At 40.5% G+C, this 16313-nt stretch overlaps 2 protein-coding genes and 1 long non-coding RNA gene across 3 annotated transcripts; 1 reads left to right on the forward strand and 2 right to left on the reverse strand.

Annotated features, from left to right (window-relative positions):
- Nucleotides 1-113: 113 nt before the first annotated feature.
- LOC130712862 (uncharacterized) lies at nt 114-1214 on the reverse strand. Its single transcript, XM_057562677.1, has one exon. The coding sequence runs from the start codon at nt 1212-1214 to the stop codon at nt 114-116; it is 1101 nt and encodes a 366-aa protein (XP_057418660.1).
- A 5756-nt stretch (nt 1215-6970) lies between these two features.
- LOC130712864 (uncharacterized) lies at nt 6971-8263 on the forward strand. Its single transcript, XM_057562678.1, has 2 exons — nt 6971-7110; nt 7207-8263. Exons 1-2 carry the CDS (start codon nt 6971-6973, stop codon nt 8261-8263), a joined length of 1197 nt encoding a protein of 398 aa, XP_057418661.1.
- A 6848-nt stretch (nt 8264-15111) lies between these two features.
- LOC130713497 (uncharacterized) lies at nt 15112-16082 on the reverse strand. Its single transcript, XR_009010922.1, has 2 exons — nt 15968-16082; nt 15112-15456 (listed from the first exon to the last, which is right to left on the reverse strand). It is a non-coding gene; the product is annotated as an uncharacterized LOC130713497 (long non-coding RNA).
- Nucleotides 16083-16313: the final 231 nt, after the last annotated feature.

A 16313-nucleotide genomic window follows, 5' to 3' on the forward strand; every position in this document is an offset into this window, starting at 1 on the left:
AAAATAGAGCATCAAGCCCAAAACAAAATAGTGGCAAGGTCACCACTGAAACTAGCCTACTCCCGAGCTAGCTCCTCGGTGCTCTCATCTTCGTCAGCGTTCAAGGTGTACACTCATCCTGCTGTTACCGGACACTTTCCTCTTGCAGTTTTCAAGGTCGCTCCCACTTCAACCTTTGGTGCATTGCAATCCCTTGCCACGTGTCCCGGCTTATTGCAGTTAAAACACACTCTATGGTCTCCCTTGCAGTTATTAGCATAGTGACCCACCTTCCCACACTTGAAGCAAGTCACATCCTTCCCTTGGACTTGGTTCCCCTGACCTTCATAAGTTGTAGCATTGGGTGTGTTCTGGCCTATAACTCGATTGTTGTCTCGCCGGTAGTCGTAATGCTTCTTCTGAGGTGGTTTCTCTTTACTCCGCTCTTCATAGTCTTGATGGCTTGACCTGATTGGCCCTCCACTTCCTGATCGACCCCTCTGTCTGTTCTCCATCGCTTCCACCTCTCGGGCCTTCTCAACCACTTGTTGATAAACCCTGATCCCCAGTGGCCTGACAGCTTTCTCAATCTCGTTCCTCAAACCCCTCTGGAACCTGTTGCAGAGATAGGCCTCATCCACTTGCACTTGGAAGAAACGGAAGTGCTTGGATAAAGCCTCCAACTTGGCAGCATACTCGCCCACCGTCATCGTACCCTGTCTCAAACGGAGAAACTGATTCTCCATCTCTTCCTTTGCAGTCCCGAGGAAGTACTTGTCCATGAAAGCCCTTTTGAAAGACTCCCAAGTGATAGCCACATGATTTGCAGTCATCAGTTGTCTTGCACTCCTCCACCAATACTCGGCATCTCCCTTCAGCATAAAGGCGGCCAGATTCACTCTTTCAGCATCTGGAGTGCGGAGAGTCTCAAATATCTTTTCCATCTCCTGGATCCACTGATCGGCCTTCTCCGGTTCAACCTCGCCCTCGAACTTAGGTGGTCCGTGACGATTGAAATCAGTCCTCATCCTAACTTGATCTTGCGCCAGTTCCCTCTCAGCCCTTTGTGCCCTTCTGGCATCTTCCTCAGCCCTCCTAGCGTTCTCTTCAGCTTCCCTCTGTTTTTGTGCTGCAGTTTGTGCAGCGGCTGCGGCAACCTGCTGCGCAACTACTTGGGCCAGCTGTGCCATTGCTTGAGCAAGCTGAGCATTGGTTGGGTCCTGTCTCGGCGTCATCCTGCTTGAAAATAGAACAACATCCCAATGTCAGTGCCCCAAAATGCTAGTAATTAGCTTAAAGCATAAATAAACAATCTTTAACTCAAGTACCACGGCAATGATACTAATCTCAGACAGTCTCAACCAAGTAAACATCTTAGCAAACAAGTCTACCCCATCTCACCGCAGAAACTTGAAACTTATCAAACAAACAGCAACGAGCTCAAACTCGTGTGCCCAAAACCCTAGTGCTCTGGTTTCTCAACCGGAGCTCTGATACCACAATGTAACATTCTGACTTGACGACTAGCCTCACGGTAACAACACGAGTCTTTTCAGAGCACTTTGTCCTCACTCACGCGCTTCCCGGGAAAACTTCCCAGGAGGTCACCCATCATATTATTGCTCCAAGGCTAGCACACTTAACCATGGAGTTCTTATGAGTTTGGCTCCCGAAAAGAAGTTGCGACTTGTTGTTATGCGTAGGGCAATCAAATCATATATGCCCTCCTCAACTATATAGTCCATCCCTACACAGTCTCGGAATACCTCTTGTTCGGGTGTGGTGTGTCCCTCCACATAAAGGCGATCAATCCTCGCACTCGTCAGCTCAAGGCGTCACAGGCCCACCAACTTCCGCTTGGTTCGTCCTCGAACCACACCGTACTCGGAGAGGTCCGCTCTGATACCACAATGTAACGCCCCGATTTCTCAGGTGTCACACAGTAACCAACTTAGCCATTTTCACAAAGAATTTTCGTCGATTCAATTATTAATCTTCAATTCATGACAAACCTTTCATTTTACAAAAACTCATGACACTTAACCTTTCCAAAAACACGCGGAAGTAACCAACAACGTAAAACTTTTTAAATAACCAACTATAAAGAGTACGAATCAAAGGCCTGAATGAAAATAAAGATTACATCAAAACTTGTTTATTCGAATTTAAGCAATAAAATTGTTCGATACCACCACTTCGGAAACTCTCAACCCCAACAGATAACAAATGACTCTCAACCCAAACCCTATACCTTAGCCTCTTCCTCTTCCTCTGAAGTGTAGTCGTCCTCCGGTATTGGCACGTCGGTCACCCAAGCCTCGTCCTTGTCCTCGTCACGGAGTGTCAGCTCCCAAGAATGAGTCGGCGTCGATGTCTTCGTCAGCACCATCTACCCACCCCCAAATAAACACATAGTAAACATTGCAAGGGTCAGGTCCAACAGAAACAATAACAAAATCAACAGCAAAACAATATAAGTACATTATATGTCTTTTATGGGGATTATAAGTCAATTAGTCAGTTTACTAACGGAACCTCACATCACACAACCCACCAAAACTCCTTGGCCAATCACATACATCCGCAGATGTATAAATCACGTGAAGCTGCAATACTTCACAAAAGTCTCACGGTGACCGCAGTCAACCAAATCACGTGGAGCCGCAATGATCCACAAAATTCTCCCTCGCGTGCAAGCTACCGTTTGTCTATAAAGGCACCATCGTTCTCATGGCCCATAGTCTTCACTAGACCTATGTCCAATTAAATCACATTTACTTGCACGCGAGTTAAGTCACATTCTCCTTATGTTAAGGCTCTAAAGTCAATCTCTTCACAAAACTTAACAGCACATCAATCACAGTGAACAAAGGGAATTACAGCTAGATGAGCGACCCTCTGAACAGTTAACCAAATAAACAAGGTAATTCACTTAAGGAATGTCATAATTAACGTACATTCATGCATAACATATCATGGCAAAATCAAGGCAAGGTACCAAAGACTTGTGCAATCAAACGGAAGAAGGAATCCACCAAACCCTCAAAACCTAGGGTTCGGCCAAGCCTAAAGGGAGCCTTTAGGGTTTTCAATTTTATTTCTTTCAACTCCTTGATCACATGAGTCTCGTACAGCCCCAAATCAACACCATATTCATGCAAAATTTCAGATGCAAGCACAAATCAACCTTCAAGTTATAACAAGTAATCTTGCATGGCAAACTTTGCAAACTTGCATGTAACTTGTGCATGGTATCAAGAACTAAACCAAGTATATGGAATTGGAAACAATAGAGCATAGCATCATGCAGAAAAATTCCAGCAAGCATCACATATGCAATACTCATGAAGAAACCTCCAAGATCAAAACTTTCTTTCCAACCAATTATGGCAAAGATTCCCTAACAACCTACCCAGTCCTAAGACCTGCCCTTACCTTGATTCCTTGATCTGAAAAGAAGGGAAGAATGAAGCTTGGATAATCTGTTCCTTGTTGTCCAAGTTCCTCTTCTTCTCGAACCCTAGCATTTAGACAGCAGGGACAGTGTGCATTAAAACTGGTCTCCAGAATTCATTTCTCAGCCGAAATTGACATACTATACATGCCTGGAAAGCTATTTTGAAAATCTACAACTTTCTAGTTTACCACATTTTCATCTGAGACACAACATTAGGTGATATTAGGCTCTGAGGCTCGCTGTCCAGTACAGAAAACTGGCAGTGATACTTTTACCTTCAAATTAATTTCTAACCATTTAAGTCCAAGGTTTCTAGGCCATGTTCCAGCAAACATACAGCAAATATCCACCTCTAAATTCTAGTAGCTACATCTCATCATAATCATTAAGAATTTAATCAATCTTTGGCATATGAATCATCATGAATCAGATCTAAGCAAAAATCATAGCAAGGGTGACATCTGTAATAGTGATTTGCACAGGGGCATAGCATCCATCATCTCATCATCTTAAACAGTAGGCATCACGTGCATATGGCAGATAATCAAGCCCTAAACCCCTCATGCATTCTCATACATCATTCGTCATCATAAAGATTCAACCTTTAATCATGCTTTCATGAAATTTTCATCAAGAAACCTAGACTCTACCCATCTAGATCCACCCTTAACTTGGCTGATTGGAATGAGAGAGATGATGAAAAGGATGAATGAAGAAGCCCTCTCCTTGCTGCTCCTCACAGTCCTTGCTTAATCTCCTTCTTTCTCTCTTGATCTTCTCTTGGTTTCTCTCCTTCTTCTTCCTCCTCTCCTTCTTCTTCTTCTAGCCGTCACTCCCTCTCTCTCACTCTTTCTTTCTTTCTTTCTTTCTTTCTTTCTTTCTTTCTTTCTTTCTTTTGCTGAATGTGTAAATGAGTGAAAAGTTTGTATGTGTGACTCCTACTTCAGCTTTATAACAGGTTAAAAGAGGAAAAACCTTCCCCCTATGCCCTCACAAACCCACGGCTACACACCTCCCCCCAAGGCCTCCACAAAATTCTTTGAATTTGAAATGAGACAAGGAATTAATGCTCTTCTATTCCCATTATTTCCTCAACCAAAACTAATCTGCATTGACTTAGGAATGATAACTCCCAATTATCACCATAATTGTAGCACATAGTAAGTCAAAGAAATCCCTTTTTCTCCTCCCTTCATCAAACTCGGCCAAACATGTTCCTTGGCCTCCAAGTATTCCTCCAAGTATTCGCAGGCCACCATTTGTAATCATAAACCTCTCAAAATATCCTAACATTGGTCCAGGTATTTTTTAGGTGTTGTGTTTCAAAAGTTTTACGTGTGGTGCACCAAAGCAACAATTTTTTTCCAAGGTCTCAGGCCTAATTGAATGTCGGGTAGCAATTTAGCTTGTCCTCAATTTTTTTTTAGGTTTTTCTATGTACCTTTGGAGGGGATATGTTCACTTTGTTGAGTGTCGTTTGTATTACCGACCATTCATCTAATAATAATTTTGCTTTACAAAAAATGAGAAATAGAAAAAAAAAACTAGGAGAGAGAGAGAGATTGGAGAAACCCTAACCTTCTCGTGTGGATCAATCAAGCCACGGGGAAAGTTAGTGTCCTTCCTCCTTGGTGTCAGGAGCAAATTGAGAAGCAGAATCACTAGAGTGGGTCTCCTTCCCCAAATTCAAAGAGTTAGGGATATATGTTGTGAGAGAAATATAAGCAGATTTGTGAGAAAGAGATGCGAGACATGTGAGAAAGAGATGACTCGACATACTAGGAGAAACGTGCGCAAGATACGAGAATATGATGCAGGTCAGAGCTTGGTGAGCCCTCACTATGAGGAAGAAGGAGCATGAAGGTAAGTTGTGTTCATGGTGATTGAGATACGATTGTGAGAAATTTGGAGCCAAATTGGGCTTGAGCGTGAATGAAAAACCTTGGAGGGAAGTGGGAACTGAAAATCGATTTCGCGTGTGGGTTCAGATTTCAGAAAATATGGGAGATTGAGAGACTTTAGGGTTGGCCCTTAGCAAATTGTCATTATAAGCAGTAACGTTAGCGACGATTAGGGCAAACCGCCGCAAATTGTACGTTTGAAGAAGGAGCGACAGCAGTTGCCCCAACCGCCTGGAAAATTTGGCCACTAAATCGCTGTTTTAGTGTAGTGACTAAATGAAGGTAGAAACAAACTGTTTGGGTTTCGTTCATTTATTTAACATCAAAATGATTTTTGATTCATCAAACTTCAGAGAAATCATCTCAAGAGAAAATTACAGCATGCATGTCAATTGCATATAGACATCCAAAAGAGTACAAAAATCCTCTCTTGTATACTACAACCTTGTTTCGCTATATATTCTGAATGATATTGTTTTTCTCTCTAAATAAATGGACAACGTCATTACAGAACTCTTATTTTCCTTAAGAAATCAATTCTATATTGAGTATGTTAAACAGTTTCCAAGGTCTATTTTGTTTATTGATACGTTCACTCACCCAACCGTTAGTGTTGAATCACTTTCAATCATGTACAATGTGTTTAAGATGAATCTAAGAGCAAAAAGTTAAGGCATGGAGAATCACTAACCTATAAAAAATTCCTTAAACTACAAAGGGCTATTTATGCTCGGGGTCCCTAAACTATAGTCAGAAATCGGTATACGTCCCTAAACAAAATTTTTGTTGGTTTCCATCCTTAAACTTAATTAACCGGTTAGGTTTCATCCATGTACTTGTTGGGGTGCTTACAATTTATATTTACATATCAGATGTGCTTTTCCAGTAGGCTAGTTCAATGTTTGAGAAGAAAAACATGATATATTGAAAAATGGGGATTAAAAATCCAAAGCATGAAACAATACAAAAACAGATCAACAACAGAACGAAAAAAAAAGAAGCTAAACTAGCTAAGTATGAAAAGTAAACTAAAAAAGATAGCAAGAGAAAGCTGGAAGAGAAAACACTGGTTTTCCTGGTTTTTGTTTCTCACCATCATGCTCTTCATCAATTTCCTCCCACCCCTCACTAGAACCATTCTTCCTCCCACCCGCCACCATTTTTTTCTCTCCCACTCCTTCACCTTCTACCTTTGCTCTGCTCTGCACTGCAACCCACAAACAGTGTGGCCTCAACCTCCATTGCAGCACTCAAGCCCCAGATTCGTCCCTCCGCCGCACAATTTTGAGGGAGATGAGATCCATGGCAAGGCCACATGGTGGCTGTTAAATGATGAGTTAATTTGCAATTGTTGGTTACATTTTGTTTAAGTGTCTTTATGCATTTCTTAGGGGTTACAAGCATATTAATGCTTGGTGGTTACAAACATAATAATGTTAGAGGTTAATGTCTTTTATGTAGTTGCATAAGTTACATCTTTTGTCTTCTCTATTCACTAGTATTAATAGAGAAGCATTGTAAGCTCTTCATTAAGAAAATCAGAAAAATAAAAAGTTCAAGTCTTCTCCTATACTTTCCACTACTATACTTCCGCTGCTCCAACAAATTTGGTATCAGAGCCTGGTTCAGTACCATGGCATCATCAACAAATTCAGTTTTCTCATATACAACAAGTCAAATTCCAGTTTTCAATGGTGAACACTATGATTACTGGAGTTCACAAATGGAGACCATCTTCCTTTCTCAAGATCTATGGGATGTGGTTGAAGAAAAGTATGAAGAGCGCCCAGACCCAAAAACAACAGACTGGACTGATGTCAAAGAGAAAGAATACTAGGATAATGTGAAGAAAAATGCTACAACATTTAGGATTATCCAACAAGGAGTAAACAAAGCCATTTATCCCAGAATCTTTGGTATTAAAAAAGCCAAAGAGGCATGGGAAACACTGAAGACTGAATTTCAAGGATCAACAAAGGTGATTGCTATCAAGTTGCAGTACCTGTGGAGTGAATTTGAAAATCTCACAATGAAAGAAGGTGAGAAAGTCAAAGAATTTTTCTCAAAGGTGGCTGGAAAAACCAATCAAATAAAAAGTTGTGGAGATGATGTATCTGAAAAGAAACTGGTTGAGAAGATTCTTCAGAGTCTTCCTAAAAAATTTGAACACATTGTTGCTGTTATTGAAGAAACAAAAGATCTCTCAAAGCTCACTCAATATGAGCTTATGGGGTCTTTAGAAGCTCATGAACAAAGGGTGAACAAATACAACAACCAGCCATCAGAGCAAGTCTTTCAAGCAAAGCAGAACTTCAAAAATTCTAAATCACAGCAAGGAGGTCAATATTGTGGACAACCTTCCAGCAGAGGTCGTGGTGGCAGACAATTTGAAAGCAGTGACAGAGGAAGAGGAAAAAGAGATTCTTACTGCTATGTTTGTAAGAAATCTAGTCATGAATCTGAGAATTGTCGTTACAAATGCACTAGGTGCAAAATTCCTAATCATTCTGATAGGGATTGTTGGCATAAAAGGGAAAATGATGGCAAAAAAAATGCTATTAATTATTCTGCAGAAGATGAAACATATAAGTTGTTCTTGTCTGTGACTGATGATATAAAATCTAGTGAGAAATGGTATTTAGATAGTGGTTGCAACAATCATATAACTGGAAACCAAAATGCATTTGAAGTTTTGGATAAAAATTTATCATCTATGGTTGAACTTGGTGATGGGAAGGAAGTGAAGATTCAAGGAAAAGGTGCCATAGCAATCCACACAAGTGAAGGTAGCAAAAAAGTCATTGATGATGTTCATTATTCTCCTAATATTTCTCAAAATCTTTTGAGTGTTGGACAAATCATGAGAAAAGGTTACAAGCTGATTTTTGATGATGATAAATGTGAGATTTTTGATAAAATATCTTGAAGACAAGTTGCTGTTGTGATGCAGACTCTTAATAATCTTTTTCCTCTCAATATGAATTCCCTTCAATATGCTGCCTTCAAAACTGAAAGTCCAAATGACTCTTATCTTTGGCACTTGAGGTATGGTCATTTGAATGACAAAGGTCTGCAGTTCTTGAAACATAAGAATATGGTTGTTGGTCTTCCAGAAATTCAGAAGAATGATAAAGTTTGTGAAGGCTGTGCTTTTGGAAAAATGCACCGTCTTCCTTTTCCAAAAACAGCGTCGAGAGCACAAGCTCCTCTTGAGTTGGTGCATGCAGATATTTGTGGTCCAGCAAGAACTATTTCACTGGGTGACAAAAGGTATTTTCTGCTCTTTGTTGATGATTATACCAGAATGATATGGCTTTATTTTCTTGAGCAGAAATCCGAGGCTCTCACTATGTTCCTGCACTTTAAAGCTTTTGCTGAGAAACAAAGTGGCTATGAGATAAAGACTCTTCGAACAGATCGCGAAGGAGAATTTATTCACAAGCCATTTCTTAACAATTGCATGGAACAAGGCATTCAAAGACAGCTTACAATCAGGTACACACCACAACAAAACGGTGTTGCAGAAAGAAAAAATCGCACAATTGTGGAAATGGCAAGGATCATGTTAAAAGGAAAGGAGCTTCCAAACAAATTCTGGACTGAAGCTATTAGTAGTGCTGCATACATCCTAAATAGATCTCCTACAAAGGCGGTCCAAAACAAAACACCTTTTGAAGCATGGCATGGAATAAAGCCAATTGTAACTCAACTTAAAGTCTTTGGTTGTATTTCTTGTTCTCTCATTCCTTCTCAAAAGAGAGAAAAATTTGATGAGAAAAGTGAGAAACTTATTTTCATTGGATATAGTGATGAGTCAAAAGGTTATCGTCTTTATAATCCAATGACTAATCAATTGGTGCTTTCAAGAGATGTATTTTTTGATGAAAGTGCAGCATGGAAATGGGAAGATGAAGATGCTCATCATGGGTGCGTTGAACTTGCACCTCTTGCTCCTCTTGAACAATCCCCTCAAGATGTTGCTGGCCCATCAAGGAGTGATACTGATGAAGATGATTCAGATCCTGAAACTCCTCCAAGAAAGTTTCGTTCTTTATCTGAAATTTATGAATCTTGCAATATGTCTTTTTTTGCAAGTGAACCACAGTTCTTTGAGGAAGCTGTAAAAGAAGATGTTTGGAGGAAAGCTATGAATGAAGAAATGAGGAGCATTGAAAAGAACCAAACTTGGTAGCTGGTTGATCTTCCAAAAGGAAAAGATTCAATTGGTTTGAAATGGGTTTATAAGACCAAATATAATGAAGATGGCAGTGTGCAAAAATACAAAGCAAGATTGGTAGCAAAGGGGTATTCTCAATTGCCCGGCGTTGATTTTAATGAGACGTTTGCTCCGGTGGCGCGTATGGAAACAATCACAATTGTGCTTGCCATTGCAGCTCAATTGGAGTTGCAAGTTTTCCAGCTTGAGAACAAAGCTTTTGAAGAATTGTTCAACTCTCAAGGGATCTCTCACAACTTCTCCTGTCCTCGCACTCCTCAACAAAATGGAGTTGTTGAAAGAAAGAACAGAACTCTTCAGGAGATGGCTCGCACCATGATGCAAGAATCAAGTATGGCCAAGCACTTATGGGCAGAAGCAGTCAACACTGCATGCTATATCCAGAACAGAATCTCCATCAGACCAATTCTGGAGAAGGCTCCTTATGAGCTGTGCAAAGGAAGACAACCTGATATCTCTTACTTCCATCCCTTTGGGAGTACTTGCTACATGCTCAACACAAAGGAGCAATTGGGTAAATTCGATTCTAAAGCTTTAAAATGCTATTTTCTTGGTTATTCTGAAAGATCTAAAGGTTTTAGAATTTATAATATTGTCCCTCAAATTGTTGAGGATTCTATCCAAATTAGATTTGATGACAAGCTTGGCTTAGAAAAGTCAAAGCTGTTTGAAAGATTTGCAGATCTCAGCATTGATCCTTCAGAAGCAAATCAACCAAAGGACAGCTCAGAGGATGCTGCTCCAGAGGCAGAAGCATCAGAAGATGCTCCAACAACTTCTGATCAACTTCAGAAGAAGAAGAGAATAACTGCCTCTCATCCAGAAGAACTGATTCTTGGCAACAAAGATTCTCCTGTCAGAACTAGGTCCATGCTCAAACCTTCAGAAGAGACTCTTCTGAGTCTGAAGGGACTTGTATCTCTCATTGAGCCCAAATCAGTTGATGAAGCTCTTGAAGATAAAGGCTGGATTCTGGCAATGCAAGAAGAGCTAGATCAGTTCACCAAGAATGATGTTTGGTCTTTAATGCCTAAACCCAAAGGTTTCCATGTCATAGGAACCAAGTGGGTATTCAGAAACAAGCTGAATGGAAAAGGAGAAGTCACGAGAAACAAGGCAAGACTGGGAGCTCAAGGCTGTCAACAAGAGGGAATTGATTACACTGAGACCTTTGCTCCTGTGGCAAGACTTGAAGCTATAAGGCTACTGATCTCATTCTCAGTGAATCACAACATAATTCTTCATCAGATGGATGTCAAGAGTGCCTTCCTCAATGGCTACATTTTAGAGGAAGTGTATGTGAAGCAACCTTCTGGCTTTGAAGATGACAAGCATCCAGAGCATGTCTACAAGCTCAAGAAGTCGCTCTATGGACTGAAACAATCTCCCAGAGCTTGGTATGAAAGGCTTAGCTCCTTTCTTCTGAAGAATGAGTTTGTAAGGGGTAAATGTGACAACATTCTTTTCTACAGAACCTATAAGGATGATATTCTTATAGTTCAGATTTATGTTGATGACATTATATTTGGTTCTGCTAATCCCTCTCTATGCAAGGAATTCTCTAAGATGATGCAGGCTGAATTTGAGATGAGCATGATGGGAGAGCTCAAGTACTTCCTGGGAATTCAAATTGATCAACGACCAGGAGTCACTTATATCCACCAGAAGAAGTACACCTTGGAACTTCTGAAGAAGTTCATCATGAGTGACTGTAGCATCTCAAAGACTCCAATGCATCCAACATGCATTCTTGAGAAAGAGGAAGTTTCCTCTAAGGTTTGTCAGAAGCTCTATCGTGGTATGATAGGCTCTCTTCTTTATTTAACAGCTTCCAGACCTGATATATTGTTTAGTGTGCATCTCTGTGCTAGATTTCAATCAGATCCTAGAGAGACTCACTTAACAGCTGTTAAGAGAATCCTCAAATATCTGAAGGGAACCAATAACCTTGGCTTGATGTATAGAAAAACATCAGAGTATACACTTTTAGGTTTTTGTGATGCTGACTTTGCTGGAGACAGAGTGGAAAGGAAAAGCACCTCAGGAAGTTGCCATTTCCTTGGAGCAAATCTTGTCACTTGGTCAAGCAAGAGACAGAACAAAATTGCTTTATCAACTGCAGAAGCAGAATATGTCTCAGCTGCCACTTGCTGCACACAAACCATATGGATGAAGAATCATCTGGAGGACTATGGTTTGTTTCTGAAAAATATTCCAATCTTCTGTGACAACACAACTGCCATCTCCCTCAGCAAAAATCCCATTCTACACTCAAGAGCAAAGCACATAGAGGTAAAGTATCATTATATTCGAGAACATGTTCAGAAGGGCACTTTATCATTAGAGTATGTTGATACTGACCATCAATGGGCAGATATCTTCACTAAGCCCTTGGTAGAAGACCGGTTTTTATTTATTCTTGAAAATCTGAACATGGACTTTTGTCCAGAGTAAGGAATTTTCAAAACCTCTGACCATGGTGCTTCTGAAGTCATCAGATGTTACCTATTCAGAAGGTACTCGATCAGAAAGCACTTAACCCACCGGTTAAACTTCTGTGGTAGACAACAATACACGTGTCACTTCTTTTGTGACATAGCTCCTTGTATCGCGTGGTGTACCTGCTATAATGATGATACCTACTCTCCTCCACTGTGCTATTTTCTGACTAAGTATTTTTAACCGTTGATCTTGCTTTGTGCGTTATGCTTTTTAATATTTCAACCGTTACCATTAAACCCACTACGCACGATCTCACACACGATCTCACACACGATCTAATTCATACACACATACTTAATTGTTTTCAAACCTATTGTGTGCATTGCATTCATTCACTTGTCTCCCTCCAATATTTCCTTTCTCTCTGAACCCTAAACCTCCCACTCCTAAGAATCATGGGCAAATCAAGGAAATCAAAGGCGAATGTTACTGCTTCTTCCAAGCTGACTGTCGAAGAGCAAGAGAGGCAAAGATTCGAAGAAGCTCAGCAAATTTTGAACGCAGCCAATGCGGTCAACTGCGTCAAGAAGATTGAAGAACTGGTTGTGTGCAACGAGGCAAGAGTGGACTTTGATAACCTAGCTAGACACGGGTTTGACATCAGGGATCAAGTCGATCTGCAAGGTCGGTCTGGCTATTTTAATCGGCTCTGTGGCCCTATCTATTACAAACTAGTTGTGGAATTCTGGAAGAATGTTGTATGCAACGACTACTACGTCGTTTCTCATGTGTTGGATAGGAAGATTATTATCTCCGAGGAATCCATTGCAAAATTGCTGGGAATGGAGTTCCAACAGGGCAAGAGAATCAAGAATGTGGATGCTAATGTTCCTGGCATGAGGAAATTAGTAAATAAGGCTATTTATGATAACTGGTCTTTGGAGAAGACAAAGTATGCCATAAAGGAATTGAAGCCAACAATGAAGATCTGGAAGAAGATTTTCATCTACTGCATTCACCCCAGAACAGGAGGAACTGATTACCTCAATGCAACTCAAAAGGTAATCATGTACTATATCTCTAAGGGTGAGCCTGTGTGTCTTCCATTTCTGCTCTTCAACTATCTAAAGGAATGTGTTGAGAAGTCAAGAACTACTGCAATTGAGACCAAGAGGTCTATCTCCTACATTCCTTATGGCAGGCTGCTCTCAGACATTTTCACTCAGAACAAACTGGTCAAGACTCTGTCTGACCTAGGACTTCATGAGGATCTGGCTATGTCCATTGGAGATGCTCTCAATGGGACTAAGTTGAAGAGAATGCAGATCATTGACAAAGTTCAAGTTGAACCTGAAGAAGAATCATCTGAAGAGGTTTGTCAGAAGAACCACCCTGTTGATGACTATCCTCTCTGGTCTAAGAAGGATAATCCAGCCAGCATTCTGGAATATGTGAGAATGCTCAGAAGTGAAGGAGATCCAATCACTCTCGAGGAATTTATCAAAAGACTTCCTGATAGTCCTCCTGAGGTACCAACAAGGAAGTCCAAGAGCACAATTAGCAGCAAGCCTTCAGATCCCAAGGGCAAAGGGATTCTGATAGAGGAAACCAAGAAGATGAAAGCTGCATCAAAATCTGTGGTCATCAGGGAACCAAATCCAGAACCCTCTCCTGAAAGAACCCCCGTGCAGTCACCTCAGAAATCTCAGTCTGATAGCTCTGAGAGCTCTATGGCTTCCTCCATTGGAACTCAAGAAGAAGAAGATGATGCCAACAGAGGAGGAGCTATTCACTCTAACTCTGAAGAAGGTTCACTCAGAAGGAATGTCAAGAGGAAAGCTATCATGGAAGAATCTTCTGATGAGGAAACTGAAGATGATGATGTTCCTCTGACCAAGAGGCAAAGAGTTCAAGTAATTCAAGTTGAGGAGGAAGTTGAGCAGGATGATAGTGAGATTATTGGGAATGTGCTCCAAGTAATAAGGGAATCTCCAGAAGCTGAAGAATCCACCGATTCTCATGAAGCGCCCATAGCCAAGAGGAAGAAACTGCCTCTGAAGGGTCCACTTTAGAAGAAGGAGCCAGAACCAAAGCAAGCATCTGAGAGTGTTCCAAAGGTACAAAGGGAAAGGAGATCAAAGATAGCTTCAGATCCTGCAAGGACTGCCAGACTCACCAGATTTACCATCCTCAGAGATTCAAGTAAGGCACTTACTGAAAGCATTAATTTAGATTCTGCTTTAGTAGTTATTCCTGAACAACCTGTACCTATATCTACTTCCCTGCCAACCTCAATCCAAACAGTTCCACCTCAAACAGAACCTCACACACAAACCATATCTCAAGCCGAAACACAAGCTCCCCACTCAAACATCCAAACTGCTACCACTTCCATTCCACCAATCCCAATCCAAACCTCTTCCACATCCACCACAATTGAGTCTAAACCTCACATCAATTCATTCATTAAGGGTATCGCTCAGAGTGCACTACAACATTTTTTGCCTTCAATCGCGGACGGAAAACCGCGGGGCAATGTGAAAAAACCGTGGCAAAAAGCTTACGCCACGGTTCTGCCACGGTTTCCTTGTCGCGGGTTATGTGGCCGTGGCCAAGTTCAACTGCCACGGTTTTGCCAAGTATAAGCCACGGTTAATTAAAATACGTAAGGCCGCGGTTTATGTAGTACCGCGTGTCTTAAACCGTAGCTTTAGACATTTAGCCACGGTTTACACACTACTCTAATGCCACGATTATTTTCTCACCACCAATTCGTAACCGCGGCCTATATATTCCTGCCACGGTTGTACATTAACTCTAGAGCCACGGTAATATTTACTCCACTTGTTTGTAACCGTGGCCAATAGCTTTAGCCACGGTTGTTGTGGAAGCTTAAAACCACATTTTGGGAACCATCTGGTTTGCTTCCATAATATTTTAATAACCTAATTTATTAAAGTATTATAGCAATAACAAATGTACTCATCAACTAAAATAATTACAATCAACTTTTCTTTCATAAGTTGATTCATTTAAAAGAAGCACAAGATTAGTTCAACCAATATCAAGAGATAGAGTCGTTACAACAAACTGAATCGCATGAAACTAAGACCAAATCTTAATTAACACAAATATTGTATTTAGAACACAAAGAGCCAAAAATAAAGGTACTACAAAAAAAAATGGCAATGTCTAATCATGTTCAACTTGACAGCTTCTAGTCAATTCGTGCCAATGTTAAAATCAACATAAGCATCAACAAAATAAAATCTCAACATGTCATACTAAGTTCCAAACAGCCTTTCAAAATAAGAAAATACTATCAATTCCAAAAGCAATCAATATTCTTTTTCTCCTTCTCCTTCTCCTTCTCCATCTCCATCTCCATCTCCATCTCCATCTCCATCTCCTTCTTCTTGAAAATCATCATTCTCCCCATTCTGCTAAAATGAAACACAATACACATAAATTAGTGAAATAAACAATCCAGATAATCATTTCATATTAGTGAAGAATATAGCAACCAACCAATGGAGAAAAACAACAAATTAGTCAAGAAAAGCACAAAGGCAAAGAACACAAATACAAAATTAAAGAAATAGCTAGATAGGCAGCCCTTGCAACATGATGAGACAACCCAAGGTGAGTAAATAAGCTTTGGGCAGCAACAAAAGCAGGGAAAAACCAGCAAACCGCACCGAGTGCTTAAGGTAAGGCCAGAGAAACAGTAAAAAATAGGACAGCGACAACATAACATACTTGAACCAACCAACATCATGTAACACTAATCAACACAAACCTGATCTACTAAAGAGAGCCACAAGGTAGCCAAGCATAGAGAGCAAAAACAGCAGGGTCGATGCAGATGAATGAAAGTACATTAAACACCCTCTTTTTGGTGCAAATTTTCCCACAACATACCACAAATTTTAGAAAATTAAACAAGTATACCTTTTCGTGAGGGGGAACATAGATCGATGCAGACGAATGCGGAGCTACACTATTTTTGTAACACCCCGATTTCGGTGGCGTCACTTTAGTAACCAAAAGTAAACTTAATGCGGAAAAACGTGAAATATTTTTTTTCGATAATAACTAAGACAAGACTGAATTAAATAAAACCCAAAAGCGAAAAGCAATAGAACTAATATACAATATATAAACAGCCCCCGCTGTAAGTAACAACCTCGTCACGAGTAACCTCCAGTGACGGAAAGAAAAGTGCGACGCCCGTAGGCAATATATACAAACCAAATGAAAAGGGTGAAGTGCCCGCAACACCATCCCTCAAAACTGA

Source organism: Lotus japonicus, chromosome 4, assembly GCF_012489685.1.
Source record: "Lotus japonicus ecotype B-129 chromosome 4, LjGifu_v1.2".
NCBI lineage: Eukaryota > Viridiplantae > Streptophyta > Magnoliopsida > Fabales > Fabaceae > Lotus > Lotus japonicus.